General features: G+C 35.0%; 1 protein-coding gene across 2 annotated transcripts in view; it reads left to right on the top strand.

Annotated features, from left to right (window-relative positions):
- PLXDC2 (plexin domain containing 2) overlaps positions 1 to 20,419 on the top strand; it is a 412,633-nt gene that overhangs the window by 328,845 nt on the left and 63,369 nt on the right. For both annotated transcript variants that reach the window (XM_070255121.1, XM_014737064.3), the window contains exons 11-13: positions 10,441 to 10,501; positions 17,763 to 17,913; positions 19,617 to 19,655. In XM_070255121.1, coding sequence (XP_070111222.1) covers positions 10,441 to 10,501; positions 17,763 to 17,913; positions 19,617 to 19,655 — 251 coding nt within the window. The remainder of the gene's footprint in view (positions 1 to 10,440; positions 10,502 to 17,762; positions 17,914 to 19,616; positions 19,656 to 20,419) is intronic.

Raw genomic sequence — 20,419 nt, 5'->3', positions numbered from 1 at the left:
AAGCAGTTTGTGGAAAACACAGAGAAGGTGTCAATGAAAATGTTAAGTCTTTATTGTCATTCGTGTTTGCCTCATCTAAGTCCCAGTGGCCGCCCTCCTCTGGGAACCCTAGAGCTGATCATTTCTTAAACTGACTACATTGAGAGATTGCCCTGTGACCGTAGATGTCTGGCTTCATTTGGGAATATATACTAACCCTAGTGGTTTAAAAAGACAAATATCTGCAACTTTTGTGCTTTTAGTAGCCTACAATTTCCACTCTACTCAAAAAGTTTACCCATTTGCTCTGAACATTTAACCCTAAGGTATCCTTTGGGCTATAGCTGATTTTGTCTTTGCAGTAGTGAAATCATTAGCTTTTCAACTTTCCAACATCATAATGAATGTTACTTTGTATCTCTCATGAGGGTTGTGAGTTTCAGCTGTTTAATAATTCTTCTATAACCTGCTATGGCTGCCTTGTTTTTGCCACTTAATTGAACTATGGCTTGACTTCTCATTTTATTTTGCACTCATATGAGAAAGACAGAAGGCAGGAAGCGGTTAACGATTTGATTTTTCTCCTAAAGCTTCACTTTCTCGGATTCTACCTTCTCCTTGGCTCTTCAAGCTGTGCACCACAATGATGATTAGAAGTGGTGAGAATAACCATTTTGCCTTGTTTCTGATCTTGGGAGGAAAGCATTCACTCTTTCATCATTATATATGGTGTCAGCTGTAGATTACTTATAGATATCCTGGGTTATTTATGAGTGTAGAATTTTAAAACTCCAATAGTTAAGAATCAAATCCAGGGGCTGGCCCCGTGGCCGAGTGGTTAAGTTCGTGTGCTCCACTGCAGGCGGCCCAGTGTTTCGTTGGTTCGAATCCTGGGCACAGACATGGCACTGCTCATCAAACCACGCTGAGGCAGCGTCCCACATGCCACAAGTAGAAGGACCCACAATGAAGAATATACAACTATGTACCGGGGGGGGCTTTGGGGAGAAAAAGGAAAAAAATAAAATCTTTAAAAAAAAAAAAAGAATCAAATCCAACACAGTTCAAATAATCAAAAAGTAGTCAGATAATGAATTTGTTCCATGAAGACAACTGTGGTCTAGTTTAAAGAAATCTATTAACGCAATTAATAGCACTAATAATGAAAATCATTTGGTTATGTTGATAGATGGGAAAAATATTAGATAAAATCCAACATTTTTTCCTAAGTAAAAATGTTAGGAGACTGAGATCAAAAGATACCTATTAATACAAAGATAAATATTATTTGACAACAATGAAAAAAATATACTGAACATTGAAGCCCTAGAAACATTCCCATTAACATAAGGAAGAGGGAAGAACATGCTTACTACTGTCATGTAACAGAGTCCTGTAATTCTGGTTAATGAACAGAGAAAAGAAATATAAATAGGAGATACGACTATTGGAAAGGAGAAGGAAAGTTATTATTTGTAAATAAAGGAACCAGTAACAAAATAACTACATAGAAATCAATAGCTTTGTATGTCCGAAGTAACCATTTAGAAAACACAATGATTAACGTTCCTTAATAAGAGCAAAAGCAGATAAAATAGTTACTAACAAACTTAATGTGTGGGCCACATATAAGGAAAACAATGAAAATTTGGTGAGACACTTAAAAGAACACCTGAATAAACATTTTAACGGATGGAAAGCTGGACTGTATTAAGACATCAATTATTTCCACATTGATTCTGTCAAGATCTCAATAGCATTATTACTTGGAACATCAGAATGTGATTATAAAAACTACAGAGAATAATAAAAGAGTGAGACTACTCAAGAAAAATTAAAAATTAGGTCAATGATGCAAGACTTCAACTACTAGGTATTAAATCATGATATAAAACTATAATAAAGAAATCATTATAGAAATTGTACAAGAAGGAACAAAGCAATCCATGGAAGAATACACAATTTCAGAAATAGACTTTAGCCTATGAGTTTATTGTGTGATGAAATATGCAATTCCAAACAATGGATAAAGATCTCTTATTTGACAAATGATCCTGGGGCTCTTAGCCACCTATTGGAATAAAATTTGTCTATTTAGATTGGTTCTTACTTTACACCAGATACCAAAATAAATTTAAAATAGATTAGAGAATTTAAAGTGAGAAATGCAATAGCTAAAAGAGACTGTTGCAAATATTTACTTAATGCCAAAGTAATGGAAGCCTTTCTGAGCAAAAAAGCAAAGAAAAAAATCTTGAAAGACAAGGTTGAAAAACTTCAACAATGGAAAAATACAAACAATCATATGGCAAAAAAATTCATATTTAGAATTGAATAGCAAGTTACAGACAGAGGATATATTGAAGAGAGATACAATGCTCTTAGCTCATAGAAATCATATAAAGGAAATAATAACTCAATCGAATAAAATGAAGAGAATAAATGAGTATATGATTAAAAAATGTGGAAATACCAATAGTCAATAAACATGTTTTAAAAGTTTAACCTCACCTGTAATAGAAGAAATGCTGATTAAAACATGATACTTCATTTTTAATTTGTCAAATTTCAAAAAGGATGATAATATGTATTTTTAGAAGGGTTAAAATGACATGGGTATTCTCATATATAGGTTGGATAAATTTTTATAAAGCCATATAATAGAGTATCTGCTGTCATTAAAAAGTAACTCTTAAGGGATATTTATGGACATGGAAAAATGGCCAGACTATAATATTAACTATGAAAAAGAAAGTCAGCACATATTATGATTCCAATTTGGTTAATAAATAGGTGTAAATATACATTAAATAAAGACTGAGTGGAAAATAAAACTAACAATATCCTAGCATTGGGATAACACTTCCTTTAATTTCTGTTTTCATATTTTTCTATAATTTTCTATTAAAGTGGTTATTTTATAAACTAGGCAATGTTATTTAAACATAAATGTGATTAACATTTTAAACTATGTGTTGGGATAGAATTATTCAAATTGAGGGTTGTGATTCAGAAGGGTCATGGCATCGATTACCCAGTGGGTTGCAACCAGCATTTTTATAAATGAAGTAGAATGGAATACAAAATATCTCTGTGCTTTATGTGGATGTTTCAATAAAGGAAAGGTAACAAAGAAGCATCACAACAAATATTTAGTTTTAGTATACACACACACACACACACACAACCACACACACATATCCAGATATATAAATGTCTAAACACTTGATGTTAACTATATTTCTTACTACGGTTTATTTCAAAAAATTTGAAAGACTATATTGGATTAATCTGTTTTTTGATAGAACTGAAGATTTCTGAAATTGCATACTTCACATCGCTAATACATTCACATCTACTTCCTGCAGGGGAAACAGCACAAAGCTGGAAGTCATTGAGGAATTCAGATTTAACTATTTCAGCAACTGCTGGTTTAAAAAAAAAATTTAACAAACTAATTCCCAAAGGTCTTAAATTTGTGAAAATTTAGAATATATGATACTCTGTAATGAAGGATTATTTAAGTAAATATACAGGCAAACTTGCATCCTTTAAAATTCCCTTAGCCAGCATATTTCAATATGCACTAGGAGCACTTAAAAGTTAGATGGGGAGCAAAGATAAAAATTCAATTTTCCTGTGAGATTAGTACTGCAAGCGAGTCAGTCCAAGTCTTTTGAGTAAAATAGCTTTTAACGACTTCCATAAAGGTGAATACTTCATTCTCTTGCCCCTTCTAAGTAATATTTTAAGGAATGTTTTTCATATAAGTATAAAATTAAGTACTTATAATCTAGGTAGAGTTGGCATCTCCCTGATTAAAACATGCTGAAAGTTCTGGGCTATTAATAAGTTCTTTGCCCTAATATGAGTTTACTGAATAGTCCAGTGTATAATTGACTTTGTTTTTATGCATCACAATTTCAACACATATGTCAGTCTACTTTTATATGTCCCTCGTTCCCTTAAAGCGTTGATGATGCACAAATGAGGGGGTTTTTTTATTCCTAGTCATAATAGTTTGTAACATTGTGAAATTTGAGTTGTACGTTAATATTTGTCAGACACCGTATAAGTGTGCCCCTTCACCCCTTGCGCCCGCCATCCACCCCGCTTCCCCTTGGTAACCACTAAATTGTTCTCTTTGTAAGTTTGTTTGTATTCTGCATATGAGTGAAGTCATACAGTGTTTGTCTTTCTCTGTCTGGCCTCACAAATGAGGATATTTTGCCAACATCAGCAGTGGCTTTTAATCAGAATGATTTCTGAAAGGATTAGCTTATTTCCAGATAAGTCTAAATGTTGTAGTTTCACTCCCAGCATCAAATCTTTCCTACCATACGCACTCCAAAACTGGAAACAGGCAAGTGGAGATGACACTCAAGAAGAAAGAGCTCCAGCATGAAAAGCCAGTCACAAAAATTGTTTCCCTTTTTGAAAATATTTTTTAGCAAAAATAGGGGAATAAAAGCCAAAAAGTAACAGAAATGTCTTTTATACCAATAATTTGGGAGGAAAGAGAAATAAGATGTGATTTTTTTTTTTTCTGCTGAGGAAGATTCGCCCTGAGCTAACATCTGTTGCCAATCTTCCTCTTTTTGCTTGAGGAAGATTTGCCCTTAGCTGACATCTCTGCCAATCCTCCTCTATTTTATATGTGGGTCACCGGCACAGCAAGGCTATTGACAAGTGGTGTAGGTCCATGCCTGGGAACCAAACCTGGGCCGCTGAAGCAGAGCACACCAAACTTAACCACCAGGCCACGGGGCCAGCCCCAAAATGTGAAATTTTTTAGTGAGATAAAAGAACTGGAAGGATAAAAGTCCCTGATGTTGTTGTGCTTTTAAACACATAATAGGGCTACTTTAGCTTCTAGAAATCTAAAGAAAGATTAAGCCTCTATTTTATAAAACCTGCCTCTCTATAAGATGCCACATGTGTAAATGACAAGATTCTGGATTTCAAATATTAGATGACTTGATCCCCCTTTTACATCTGAAACTCGTCTCCACAGCAAACTTCCTGAATTTTGCACATAACTATTCTTATTGGCATTGGATTATGATTCTGAGCTTCAACTAACATCAAGAGCTTTTATTAAAAGCAAACATACTCCATAGCCTTGCGTATTATAATGATGTAAAATTTCTTTTTTGATCTTACAATGTTGTCTCTGTAATGGGTTACTGTGTCCTTAGGTTCACCTATCATTCCCAGAGCCCTGTGTGGTGTGTGGTTCAGGGGAGAAAAGTCTGATAAACCTCAAGCATGAGTTTCTTGATTTTTAGGAGAAATGTTTTTATAAGTGAAATCATCCATCTCATGCTTAAGGCCAATTAGGAACAGCAAGCATGCCCCATCCGGGAAATGAGATATGATATTTTACTAATTTTTTTATTGGCAATAATGATGATTATAATCAACATTTAAATTTTATAATCTACCTTTCCAATTAAGGTTTTTCACTCTTTCAAAACAAAATTATTTCCCCATATCTTACAGCTCCCTACTACATGTTACCTATTTTATCTCATGATAAACTATGTTTTTAGTTATAATCATGGCTGTTTATCATTATCCCTGTTTCTCATCTAAAATATTTGCTTCTTTTTAATTCATTTTTCCATTTTTTTGATGCTGGAGGACCATTTTTCACATTTTTGCAGACTATGGCAAGAAAATTTACTAAATGGACAATTGATTGTTCCATTAATATAGCCCATTCTGATAAATATGTCTAAGGCTGTAGGGACCATTTAAATCATTAGACACCTTGATGAGATATTTGTCCTAAAGTCTTCAGAATTTTACAGATCTTAATTTTCAGGTAATAATCTAGAACAGACATCAGCAAACTACAGCAATTGGGCCAAATTTGACCCACTTCCTCTTTTTGTAAATAAAGTTTTACTGGAACATAGCCACGTCCATTTCTTTATGCCTTTGTCTGTGGCTGCTTCTGAGCTACAAGGGCAAGGGTGAGTAGTTAAGACAGAAACTGTATGACAGACAAAGCCTAAAATATTTACGATCGGATCCTTTACAGAAAACTTTTGCTGATCTTGGTCTAGAAACTGATCTAGAAAATTCCTACTGGGTCTAAGACTCAGTGAAGTTTCTTCCCTAACTTCTCTTTTGTACGTGTTTCGTCTCACTGGTACAATGACACATGTTCAATTGTGCAGTAAGACGTGCACTTAATTTTTAATCCTCATGTATTGCTTATGTATATATTTTAGCATTTACTTTATTTCCTTCACCTGAATATACTACCCTTGCAAAATAAGTCATATTTCTGAAACCCGTTCTACAATTTGAGATAAATTAGAGGTTTGATGAAATTTACACTTTAATCTCGTAATTGAATAGATGCTGCAAGCTAGGAGGATATTGTTTGTTTTCTAGGCTGCCTTGTTTAATGGGGTTCACTTAACATGGTTCCTAGGGGCATTGAAATCAACATCCCATTGAAACTGAGTGGAGAATACTACAATTAATTTGAAATATAACTCTCTATCAATTTGTTTGGGAATTAGGTAATAGTGAAAAGGGAATAACGTGAAAATAAAAACGTCAGAACCTACTACAGTCAGGAGCTCAGACTTTATTGAAATCAACTTTTGAGGAATATTTACAAAACCGCATAATCTCTGTCTGTTTATAAATATTGAATGAAGATTTGGGCCACATTTGAGAGCAACTTGGATTTTCTCTCATAAAATTCTATAATACTAGTTCCCAAATATGATGATAAAGGACTTTAGGTATAAAACACATCTCACATTTATATGGTACACAGAATTAATTAAATATTTTACAAAATACTGTCAATAAAATGAAAATCTCACTTAGTCATTTTCAATAATCGTCAACCTTGTTACATGCATACTACAAAGACATTATTTAGGTGTTAAAAACAGCTGATATTTACTAAATGTTGACTATGTATCAAATACTCTACTTTTAATTCTTACATAACCTCTCTTACTTCATTTTATAGATGAGGAAACAAGCTTATATAGAAAAAGTAGCTTGCCTAAAATCACATACCTATTTTTGTGCCCAAGCCAAAATTCTAACTCAAGCAGTTGGACTTCAGAACCCCTCTTTGAAGCATGTTCTCCCCAAAGTCTTAAGAGTAAAATCAGCTCAAAAACAACCAATTGTAGTATAATAATAGACTCTAGCACTTGATATTGGTGGGCACTGAGAAAGGGTTGCTAATTCTTCTGGGTGGGAGGAGAAGGAGATGGTTCTTGGAGAAGATTTAGGCTTGAGTTGAATTGGGTTTGCTAATTAGAGACCAGGAAGGTATTCCAGACATAAGTAATAGCAGATTCAAAGGCAGAGACATGAAACAGGACAGCACATTCAGGGAGGAGCACCAAGGAGCATAAGAAAAGCTTGTAGACGATGGACGAGATGAGTGGGAAGGGGCCCCATCACATTGACATATTGTACAGAAAGTCAGTAGTTTTCAGATTTCAGTGTGGTAACAATCATCTGGGGTGCTTGTTTACAATGAAAACTGCTGGACCCAAATTGCCAGAGAATCATATTCAGCTAGACCCCAAGATTTGCATTTCAACAGGATTCTCCGTGATTCCAATGTAGGAGAGCCTCTTTGCAAACACTGTTAACAGTGTCGGGAAATCAATGTGCTGGAGCATGTCATGGTTAATGTCATTGCGTTTTAGCTCAAAATGCAATGCAGCTCAGTGGAAAGAGGAAAGTGTTCTCAAAAGTAATTTTTTGGTTTATTTAGAATTCAGAAATAATAGAAAGGTGTTTTTTTCTTAATGATTTATAACACACACATACACACTCTTGGTTATAATTTCTTTGGATGCTATTTAGATTACCAAGTTATAAAAAAAACACTGAAAAGACAGTGGCATCCAGTTGTGTTGATTTTCAAGGCAGTGTAAGCTACAAAAATGCACGAGCTTTTCAAATCAAATCTTATTTGTGTTTTGCCACTTCAAATCCTTCCCACCCCAGCAATTAGGAAACTACAGGTCAATTAATAGGAAATCAATTGCAAATAAATGAATAAATTACCTGCTTGAGTCACATATTTTCAGTAGAAGCTAATTTCACATAGCACAACTGGGGGATTGCTTAATAAATCAAGCAAAATGCAGTGTTTCCATACTTTTCCCTGGGATTAATTTAACAATTTAAAGGACTAATTACTTAAGATAAAATTTCAGTTGACCCATAAATTTAAGATAGGGTACTGTCTTGTTATAATATATGGTAAAAGTTATTATTTCCCACTGGCTTTGAATACATCTGGAATTAAGTAAGTGAAGACAAACTGCATTCTAAAAATTATCTGTTCCATTTATTTACTTGTGGTCAGGTGGCTGCTCCCAAAATATATTTTCTGTAGAAGATCGATATATCCCCATGGCAAAAGAGAATGTCAGTACATTTTTCAATATTTAAAGAAACTTGAAAGGAAAAAAGGAGAAGTGGGGACAACCATCTAACTTATCTGGAATTAAATAGACTCCAAACATTAGTCTCTTTGGGTGACCAGAGATAGCCTTGACCAACTGGGGATTCTCAAACTTCGATGCCAGATCACACACTGATGTTTATTCCACACTCAAGCTTATTCAACACAGATTGTAGGCATAAAATAGTTGAGCTCTAATGGATCATGTCCAGGCAGAATGATAGATACGGTCTTTTTTGTTGACAGTAGAGTTGTTTTCACATTCCACTTGAGTGAAATTATGTTCATTCATGCCATGGTACATAATCTCTGGCAAGGATTCTTAGAAAAAGTCATCATGTGGACTAAGTGTTAAAAAGTTGGAAAGTAGCACTATAAGAAAATATAAGACAAAAGTTGAATGATCTTCATTTATTTTGAAAAATATATAAATATCTATGTTAATATTTGTTGATATGGATTCATATATAATATATATAAATACATACCTAAATATTAAAATTTGGGGGCAATGTAAATCCTTAATTTTACTAGACTATCAAAAATATTTTGAATTTCTAATATGAATAACAAATCATATGTCAGATATAATAGGTATAACACTGGCCCTTACTTTAAAATGTTTACAATCAAATTTTATAAATAAGACATAAGCAAATGAAATTTTATACAAAGAAGAAATGTTTAGTAAAGTAAGATGTGATCACAGCAATTACGAAGCTTTATCAGAATGAGCTCTTCTGCATAGTAATTTCTGGGTCTTGAAAAGTGAATGGTCTGTAGCTGGATAGATAGAGAGGGGAGAAAATTATTCCAGTCAAGGAAGAGAGTAGGAGTGAATGAAATCTTAGTAACCCAGTGCTTGCTGAATTAAACCTTTTAGATATGACCTGATCATAGTGTTGTTAGGTTGTGCAAGAACACACTCAGGGTCACTGATTCACGAGAAGGACTCAGAACTTAGAAAAGCTTTTATACTCAAGGTTACCATTTATTACAGCAAAACCATACAGATTAAAATCAGCAAAGGTGAAAGGCACACAGGGCAGAGTCCAGGAGAGACTGGGCATGTGCTTCCAGTTGTCCTTTCCCAATGGAGTCGTACACACAGAACTTAATGCCCCCAGCAACAATTTCTGAAAACGCACACCAAGCACTGCCAACCTAGGAAGCTCACGCAGGCCTTGGTGTCCAGGGTTTTTATTGAGGGTCAGTCACGTAGGTATGAAATGCCCTGTGACTAACCTTATGTCTATTCTCCAGCCCCTACAAGAGGTCAAATTGTTACAGCCTGGCCCAGAGCTCCAGGCAAATAAAAAGAGACATTCACCATAAATCCTGTTGTTAGTTTAAACTATCTTGCATAGCCCAAGGCCAAAGATATAGAAAGCCATCCTTATCAGGCAGCATATCCCAAGAGCTTAGAGGTCATCTCCCAGGAGCTGGAGAAGGGCCAGTTCTTTCTTTGGAATGTGAGGGTTTGAACACCCCAACTTGCTGAGTTCACCCTTTACTGCACAATAAAGAAAGAGTTTGTGTAACTATGGGTCTTAAATTTAAAAAAATAATAAGAAGAAAAACAATAAAAAGATCTAAAATCCTGAAAAATGATACCTGCAAAAGATTTGTTTGTATCCATTTGTTTTGATAAGGAAAAAAAATATGAGGAAAAAGAAAACCAACTTCATATAGTAGCGATCAGTCTTCCCTTTGCACGGGGATCCAGGTGTTCTGCACAGCATCGTGGGCCTCGGTGGACTAATTTGTTGCCAGGTGTGATTCTCATAGCGGGACTACCGAAGGCGTGAGTCGTTACTCGGAACACTGTCAGTGCTTCACAGTTGCCCCGGTTAACAGTTCTCCAGGAGAGAGTTTATGTTGTGCTAAACTGAAAATTTGAGAATTAACCACTTACTGACCTTTTTCTTTTAATTTCTGCCCCTCCACTCTGCACCCCATACTTTCTTTTCTGAACTGCAATGTGCTCTTCTCTGAAGATGTTCCAGTGGATTTGATCGCCATCGGCAGGACTGGGTGGACAGTGGATGCCCTGAAGAGGTACACATGTGCTTTTATGACAAGATTCCTGGGACCAAGCTGTCGTATATAGTTGCTACAACTTAATGAAAATGGTATCTAATTTAACAAAAATAGCCATCAGTTATTGAGCCCTTAAAATGTACCAGATGTTGGGTTTCACTCTACGTGTATTATTTCAATTTATTCTCATACCCACCCTATGAGGTAGGAGCTGTTACTGCCTTCGTATTATCAAGAGAAGAGGGAAGGAGAGGGGAGCTGTTGGAGAGAGGGTTGCGGTGAGGTTATCCAGAGTTAGATATGTGACTAGTGAGTAGTAGAGGCAGGATTTGAATTTCCATGAGCAAAGGGCAGTTCTCTTAAACAGTTGCAGCTTTTCTAAGATCTAGGAAGCCATTGTTCACCTTTTTCACTCAAATAGCAAAACCAATGGTATGAAGGAAAAGATTCATTACAGCAAACTGGGGTGATATAAAGAAGTTAAAAATGGTTTAACATGGAGACAGTAACTCTCAGGAAAAGGTTATAGAGACAATGATGCAATGGAGTGATTCAACCAAGTGTATACGATTGCAGAAGCAATTTTAACCTGTTTAGAATTCTCCAGTGAATTGCATTCACACTGTCATTTCAAGGTCACATAAAGATATCCTATTAGGTTCACAAAAAAAAAGTGCTTGTTTCTTCTCCCTTTGTTCAGTTTTAGGGTATGAATTTTGAATAACAACCGTGAAGAATTATACAAGCTTTCCCATTCGGTAAAGCAGATCATGTCAAAGTGCTGTTTTAAAAACGATTAGGAGATCAGTGGTTACCAGAGCCTTTTTTTAAAATTAAGTTTTTATTTATGATGTCTCATAAATTTCTTGAGAAATACATCTTTGAGAATATTCTTAAACTTTCAAATATAGTATTGCCTATGCAGCTTTAATCAACTTTTTGACAATCATTTGGGAAATTACAGTGATATATACTAATCCATCTGTTTCATTTCATTTCCTTAACAACATAAGTCAAAAAAATATATAGTGATGGAGCCATGGTTTTGTTTTCAGGTTGATTTTTTTTTCATGTAATCACAGTTACCTCAATAAAAAAAAATGATGGAAATTGCATATCTATATTTGTGTAAGGATTAAGGGGGTAATTCAGACATTTTAATTTCCTTGCTTCAGTGTGGGTCTACTGTGAACCCTAGGAGATAGAAGAAGCCATCATATTTTAAGCCCTCCTAACTGTATTTGTGGAGAATTTACCATGTTCTGTAGCCTGTGCTCAGTGCTAAAATTACTAAGATAAAAAGAAATTACCCCCTGTTCCCAAGAAGCCCCGAGTTTAGTACATTCTTTAATATTCAATGTTTCCTTTTTATTCTGTAATTAAATTATCAACATGACTAGCCTTATGGGGAGCAATTTTATCCTTCTTTTACAGGTAAGTAAACAAGGTCACCAATTCCAGCCCATTTTCCATGCCTAAAACTAGAGTTAAATTTCCTTTCTGATCCTGTGAGATGAAATTCATTCTATAAGTACATTCCTAATAGGAGCATTTACTATGCACTTTTCTAAGCACTGATAACGTAAGAGTGTAAGAAGTGTGTCCAGCAGGGTAGATAGACCACTGAACAAAGGTCTGCACTTAGAGAATGACGGGGGCGAAGACAGTAACTACAAGTTGCAGCCTTATAAAGTAGGGTGAGGGAAGCTTTGCTTGAGGAGGTGATATTTAAGATGACGCTGGGAGGGCGACTGAAGCTAAGAGGAATGGTGAGCGATGAGATTGGAGATGTAAACAGGGCCCTAAGTGTGACAAATTGAAGGAGTTTGGGCTTTATCTTAAAGGCAACGGAAGTATGGAGATTCCTCGAAAAATTAAAAATAGAACTAACATGATCCAGCAATGCCACTTCTGGGTATTTATACAAAGGAAATGGAAACACTAGCTCAAAAAGATATATGCACCCCCATGTTCATTGCAGCATTATTGACAATAGCTGTGGTATGGAAACAACCTAAGTGTCCGTAGATGGATGAATGGATGCAGAAAATGTGATCCATATATACAGTGCAATATTATTCAGCCATAAGAAAAAGAAGGTAAATCTTGTCACTTGTGACAGCGTGGATGGACTTTGAGGGCATTATACCAAGTGAAATAAGTCAGACAGAGATAGACAAATACCGTATGATCTCACATGTGGAATCTAAAGCAACAGCAGCAACAAAAAATGAGCTCATAGATTCAGAGAACAGATTGTTAGTTGCTAGAGGCAGTGGTTGGGGAGTGGGCAAAATGAGTGAAGATGGTGAAAAGGTACAAATTTCCAGTTATAAAATAAATAAGTCAGGGGATATAATATGCAGCATGGTGACTGTAGTTAATAATACTGTGTTGCATATTTGAAAGTTGTGAAGAGAGTAGATCTTAAAAGTTCTTATTACAAGAAAAAAATTTAGTAGCTATGTATGGTGATAGATGTTAACTAGGCTTACTGTGGTGATCATTTTGCAATATATACAAATATCAAATCATTATGTCATACACCTTGAACTAATCGACTAATACTTCCAATGTATGAGCACAGAATATCTTTCCCTCTATACTTAACGTTGTTGAGAGTTTTTTATTATAAATGGATGTTGGATTTTGTCAAATGCTTTCCCTGCAACTATTCAGATGATCATGTGATTTTTGTCTTTCATTCTGTAATGTGGTATATCACATTGATTGATTTGTGAATGTTGAACTATCCTTACATCCCTGGAATGCATCACACTCGATCATGGTATATGATCCTTTTAATGTATTGTTGAATTCAATTTGCTAATTTTTTTTGAGGATTTTTGCATCTTTGTTAATCAGGGGTATTAGACTATAGTCTTCTTTTTTGTGGTGTCCTTGCCTGGTATCAAGGTAATGCTGGCCTCATAAAATAAGTTTGAGTATGTTTCCTCCTGTTTTTTGGAAGAGTTCAGGAAGGAGTGGCATTAATTCTTTGAATATATGGTAGAATTCGCCAGTTAAGGCATCTAGTTCTATCAAAAATCCTAGTTCTGGATTTTTGTTTGTTGGGAGGTTTTTAATAACTGATTCAATCTCCTTACCAGTAATTGATCTATTCAGATTTTGTATTTCTTCATGGTTCAATCTTAGCAGCTTGTATGTATCTAGCAGTTTACCCATTTTTCTAGATTGTCCTCTTCTAAATATTTTAAAGCTTTGTCTTTCAGATTAAAGTCTTTATTCCATTTGCAGTTGGCATCTATGTGTGATATAAGATAGGAATCCTATTCGTGGGAGGTTTCCTCCTTATGGATAATTTCACGATTTATTAAATAATCTTTTCTTTTGGCAATTTCTTTCAGTGTCAGCACTCCTTTATATAGTTTCCATATAGACAGGGAGACAGTTTCTGCGCTGTCCTCTTCTAATGCTCAGTTTGTCAATACCTTAACCAATGTCACACTGTCTTAATTATTATAGTTTTAGAAGGAATCTTGCTATCTATAGGACAAGTCTCCTTACTTTTCTTCTTTACAAGTGTTTTGACAGTTTGGGTGCCTTTGTTCTTCATATAAATTGTAGACTCAACTAAATCAGATCTGAAATCAATCAATCAATCTTGTTAATATTTTTATTGGAATTACATTGAATTTTGAATTATTTCGCATTTCCAAATTACGGAAATTCCTAAAATTTATCTTTTTATTATTAACTTCTAACATAATTGAATTCTTATCAGAGAGCATATTCTATATGATACTGATTCTTTAAAATTGGTTGAAATTGTTTTATGGAGTAGCACATGGATAATTTGTACAAATGATCTATATGTGCCCAAGAAGAATGTGTGTTTTCTAATTGATTGGGTGTCAAGTTTGATAAATGTACTATTCAGTCAGACTTTCTCCATTCTCTCTCATTTCACCTTCTGAGCCCTTTGGAGATAGGCTTGACCTTCTCATCACTTCCTTGTCTCTCTTAACCTCTGTTTTATATTATCTATCTTCTTATTTCTTTGTACCACATCCTGGGGAATTTCTTTAAATCTATTTGCCAGCTCATTAATTCTTCCTTCATCTTGTTTAATCTGCTACTTAACCTATCCATTGAGGTAACAATTTTAACAAATATATTTTTCATTTCTAAAATTTAAATTTGACACTCTAAATTTAAATTAAGTTAAATGTGTTAATTGGTTAAATTTAATTAAATCTGCCAAGTCATGTTTATAGTCTATGCTACTATTTCATTTCCTTAAATATTTCATATATGATTTTTATATATTTTATATTGGATGACCCCAATATCTAAAGTTTTTGGTAGTCTAAATATGTTGCTCATTGCTTTTGCTGGCCTTGTGAGAGTCCTCTTTTTGTGTGTGTGTTACCTCGTGTTCTTCAATTAAAAGTGCATGTTTGTCTGATCTTACTCCCTAGGACTTTGGTAGGTGATGCTTTCCACTAAAGAGTGTTTGATTATGGGAAGCTGAGGGTTTTTGGGGCTACCGTATGTCCCTGCCTTAATATGGGGAGCAGAGGTTGAGATTTATCGCCCCCATCCACTGCTGGTGCAAGGCTTCATCTCCACAGAGCAGTATTGACTTTTGACATTTTTCCCCTTAGAGCAAACCCTGATTTTTTTACTTTGCTTAATGTGTACCGCTCCTACTCTCTTCACAGCACGCAGCTTTTGCTTTGTTTTGTTTTGAAGGAGAGACAAAGGAAAGGCACCTTTGGAGATTTTCTTTGCTTCCTGAAAATCCTAGTAATGCTTTAAAACTCATGTTTTATCCAGAACCTACTTGTATTGTAGCAGGAGGGGCATTTACAGTCTTTAGTCTGCCTTTACTGCCATAAGCAAAATAAGTCTAGGATTTTCCCTTAAACATTAGGTGTGTGATGAAACTATTTTTTGAGAATAGAAACATTTGAGGAGAATAATAAGTCATTTTAGACTTATTGTATTTGAGATGTCTGTGATATCCATATGCATGAGTCAAATAGATGAACATTTGGGCCTAAAAGTCAAGAAATAGATGAGGACTGGAGATACAGATTTATGAATAATCAACATAAAGATGTTAATTGAAATCATGAGTGTGGTGAAAACTGCTAGTGAGAATGCATACAGCAAAAAGAGGAGTCAAGAAAGATATGTAAGACATACCAACATTTAAAGGATAGACACAATCACAAGGAAATGAAGGAGTTGTTAGAGAGGTATCATAAAAATGATGAGAGTGTGGCAGCGAGATTAGAAAGTGGACAACTGTGCCAAATGTTGATGAGATATCAAGAGCATACCATGGAAGATTTAGTAAACAAGGAGATATTTAGAAACACTGATATGAGAAATTTCAAGTAAGTTGGATCGGGTAAAAACAGAATTGCCGTAAGTGGGGATGTGGGAGTCTGAGAAGACCAGGGCAGACGAACCTCTCTGGAATTATGACTGAATGGAAGGCGAGTAGGATAGTGTCAGGATGCGTTGTGGAAAACAGGGAGGACTGGGCTTTTAAAATAAGATTGAACATGCTTGAGTATGTTCATGTGCTGATGGTGACAAGGCAATGGAAAAATAGAGATTGAAAACATGGTAGAGAAGGGGTGGAATCAGGTGAGCAAGTTCACAACACCCGAGAAGGTGGGCTGGGTTGGGCCAAGTAGAGATATGGAGAATAGCTAGCTATAAATAATGGACTCCATCCGTGATGACAGAAGGAAAGGATAGGTCAGTCCAGATTCAAGCAAGAATGCTGATTTGCAAAGAAATTTAAAGAATTTTTGATGATGACTCTTCCACAAAGAAATTAAAGGTGAGCCCATGGAGTAAAATTGTGAGAGGAATTATGGGATTGTAGTTTTAAGTAGAGTGGAGAGGGGTTGAAATTGATACTGAGGATTATGGGAGAGATTAGCAAAGTGGGGCAGTATTGCCAAGCAATATGGAAGGCCCCCCAGTGAGGATGCAAGAGGTGAGTTTGTAGAGCTCTCAGTGTGTGATTGTTTTTCAGCTGTGCCTGGCTTTGCTGCAGGCAGGGAAGAGGCAGATATCTGTACTACATTCAATATTGGGGATTTTCTGTAAAGGTGTTGTGGAAAAAAACCAAAACAAGGCAAGATGCTTGAAGTTATTGAAAAGAGAAATTGAAGTGATGGAAAAAGGAGAGTAAAGAAGAAAATCATTGTGCTTGGGTTTTCTATGTGGTCAAAAGATAAGAGAATTTGAGTGAACAGGTTCATGGAAAGACGGAAAATAGAATAATGAATTTATGATTTCTGAACTAAAGCATTTCCAACTGCAGATAAGGTCCAGGCTGTGGGGAAGATAACTAAAGTGGAACGAACCAAGGAGAGGATCATGAGATCACTGGGGCTGACAAGGTGCAGGAACTGAAATTGGAGGAATTGAATGGGCCCCTAGAATGATGGGAGTTGAAGTGGAGAATAAACTTGTGTCATATCCAGCTAGTAAAAAGGAAGCTGTCTCAGGAATGCCTCCTGAACCAGTGATAAGGGGCATTGTACTTCACTAATGATGAGAAGGTTAAGAAAGTTATTTATTTTATAATAATTTTCGAAAGTTGGATGAGTACCATCTATTCAAGGCCTACCAGAGGGATGGAGTCCATTGAAGCATAAAGAGGTGGAGAGAAGCTTCTAAACCAGAAAAGTTTGGATGTTGGAGGTTGTTACTGGTGAAGGTCATAGGATTTATGTTTGTGGGCTATAAATAAAAAATATGATATGAACCTTTTCCAGGTGTCTTTAGTATAAGTCTGCGAGGGAAAAGACAGGCTAAGTGATTACATGAGTGAGATTTTTAGAATTTAGCATTATCAATTTGATATGAAGGGAATGCGTTCTTTCTTCACGTAAGCAAGCTTTTTGAAACCTTATCTTTATGCACATTTTTTCTTGTAGTATGAGCTTTTCCCTTTTGACATCCTATCTTTTATAAATATATTGATAGAAAATTTAGAGCAAGGTATAAACAAAAATATGAAAGATTAACAGCAGAAAATGATGACATGCAAATATCTATAAATGGAAATGCTTTATCACATCCAATTTTTTTCTCTGGTCTATTTTATATACTTTGTAAATTAGTAAAACCTACAAATATAATGTTGTACAAAAATAATTTATTCCTCATCTTGATTTGAGAACTTTTTGTGCTTTACAGCTTTAAAATGACAATTTCTTTGATGGAACTTTTAAAAATACATGTATGATCACTCTTACATTGTTTTCCCTTTTGTTTTTCTTATTAGTCAAAAGAGAAGATGTGTGAGAACACAGAGCCAGCGGAAAGTTCTTCTCAAACAACCACAACCATACGAATGACAACCACACAATTCAGGGTCTTAACGACCACCAGAAGAGCGGCGACATCCCAGCTGCCCACCAGCCTGCCCACAGAAGGTGCCCCAGAGATGTTCTTGCTTTTTCCCTGAAAGATAGAAAAGTCACTGTGTTGACATGTCCTGGACTAGCTCTCTAGAGGGAAAGTTATTCTTCAGCTAACTGGATTTCTAAAGGGGAAAAGATACAATTATTATGGAGGAAAAATATGTGCTGGGATTCTTTCAATATGCTGTGCCTTTTCTTAAGACTTAGCTTTTAATAGTGATCCTAGCTAAATGTCCTCCCTCGAAAAGAAATAGAGACTTCTTTTCGTATGGCTAAACTTTGTAGTAACTGAATTCGACATTTCAGTCACAGGATAGAAAGGCAAAATGTATATGAAATATCCATTGATTTTGGATTCTGAACAATATACAATTCTACTCACATGCAATTTTAATATTTGCTTGAATACAGTCAATAAAGTATGTTGGTCTGTAACCTATAGACATATACACGTCTAGATGTCTGTGTCAGAGAAATTGTTCTTGAAAAACATTTGCTCTGCTAGGAAAGGCAAAAATATGACAGAACATTAATGCATGGGTCAACTCATTAGGAGAAGAAAGTATATTAGCCAACCTTTATTAACCTTCTATTCTGAATGATACCGCTAAGGAGAAATGTGAGACTGGTCAGCCAACTGTAAGCTCTAAGGGGAAAACAATGGTTTTGTTTATTGTCATAAACTTTGCTTTCATTTGAATAAGAAATTAAATTAAATTGGAAACTTTTGCTTTTGATTGAAATTTAATTGGATATTAGAAGTTAACTGGAATAAAGTGATAAAATGAGGTGTAAGACAGCTGCTAAATACATTTTATTGCTTTTAAAACTAATTTAATATTTTAATCCATATTATTTTGGATTTTTATATAGCCTAAAATATTTCTGCAATTTGAATCCTAGTCTTTAAAATGAAATATAACCACTGAAATTAAAAAAGCATGTCCCACATTTTGTTCATTAAGGACAAGACCTTTTCACACATGATTTTGGTTGTATTTTTTAGCAATGAATAAGCGTATAACTTTTAAAATTAAATTTTTAAATATTGACAAATCTTTACTGTTCCAGTTAATTTGGAATTTCCTTGATCTTGATTTTTAAAATGAATAACAAAGGCCATAACTATAGAGTCTAATTACAATAAGTCATTTTGGAAAATTAAAAGTAAAGGTATTTTGGGGCCAGCCCAGTGGCATAGCAGTTAAGTTTGTGCATTCCACTTCAGCATCAGTTCAGCTCCCAGGAGTGGACCTACACACTGCTTATCAAGCCATGCTGCGGCAGGCATCCCATATATAAAATAGAGGACAGGCACAGCTATTAGCTCAAGGCCAGTCTTCCTCAGCAAAAAGAGGAGGATTGGGCAGTGGATGTTAGCTCAGGGCTAATCTTCCTCAAAAAAGAAAAAGGTAAAAACAAAAATATAATAATGAAAATAAATGTATTTTAAGTTAAATTATAGCTGTACTTTTCCACAGATCTTAAGAATCCTATAATACTTTACTAAAGTCTTGATCTTACAATCTCAGTAAGAAATTTTAGTACTATATCATGTAAGGCTAGGACTCGCTCCCATTGCAGTGGAAATTAGCTCATTAAAATCTCAAATCTATTCATGTTACTGTTAAGTCATTAGTAGACAATTACTGGTCATGAGATGTATGCACCTTTGAAGTTTTTTCTATTGTAGTAACTTTGAATTTCTCTTCCAGATGATACCAAGATAGCACTACATCTAAAAGATAACGGAGGTAGGAACTGATACTTTTCTCTCATAAATATTTTTACTTACTAACCCATTGCATTCATTTAACTGTGAGAAAGGACTTGGGCCCCTAAATATAGAGTGAGGTTATTTTTCACTCCCCGTTGGTATGTAGCATAGGAAGAATTCAGTGAGGTGGCCTGAAAAGTGAAATGGTTTCAATAGTGGAACGAATTTCTAATCTTTGTATCTACCTATAAGACTACATGACACCAATGATAAATGATAAAGTGACAGTTTATCCACACATCTTGCTATTCTTTGTCAATCTAGTCCTTGGTTTAATTGCATATGGGATTATCTACACAGCACAGGTATTGAGTTCAACTATTTTTTTTCACTAAATTGACTATTCAACATCCTTCATAAATAAAATTAGGAAATAGAGCAACATGAGAATATACTTGACTAGGCATTTTTATCTTTTATATGAAGCAAGGGACAAAAATTAAACATACAAAAAAATTTAGTTAGCAGCATACAAAGGTTTTCTAAGACAATTTAGAAATATCTATAATGGTATTTGAAAATTTTTGGAAGAAAGGTTATATCAAAACAAGGTCGTGAAAGATATTGACTAAATTTTTAAAACTAGTTCTCTTCATATTAGACTATGTTAGCTCATATGTGTTTCTCTACCATAGTATGCTGGATTTTGATAAAAGAGATTGTTTTTCATTAGTAATCGTTTATTTGGCTCAGGAAGGGGGTCTCCTGTTCTTAGCAGCATCCATTATGCAAATGTGTGCA

This window comes from Equus caballus, chromosome 29 (genome assembly GCF_041296265.1).
Source record: "Equus caballus isolate H_3958 breed thoroughbred chromosome 29, TB-T2T, whole genome shotgun sequence".
Classification (NCBI taxonomy): domain Eukaryota; kingdom Metazoa; phylum Chordata; class Mammalia; order Perissodactyla; family Equidae; genus Equus; species Equus caballus.
Note: the sequence above shows the minus strand (reverse complement) of the source record. Positions and strands in the feature narration are given on the sequence as shown.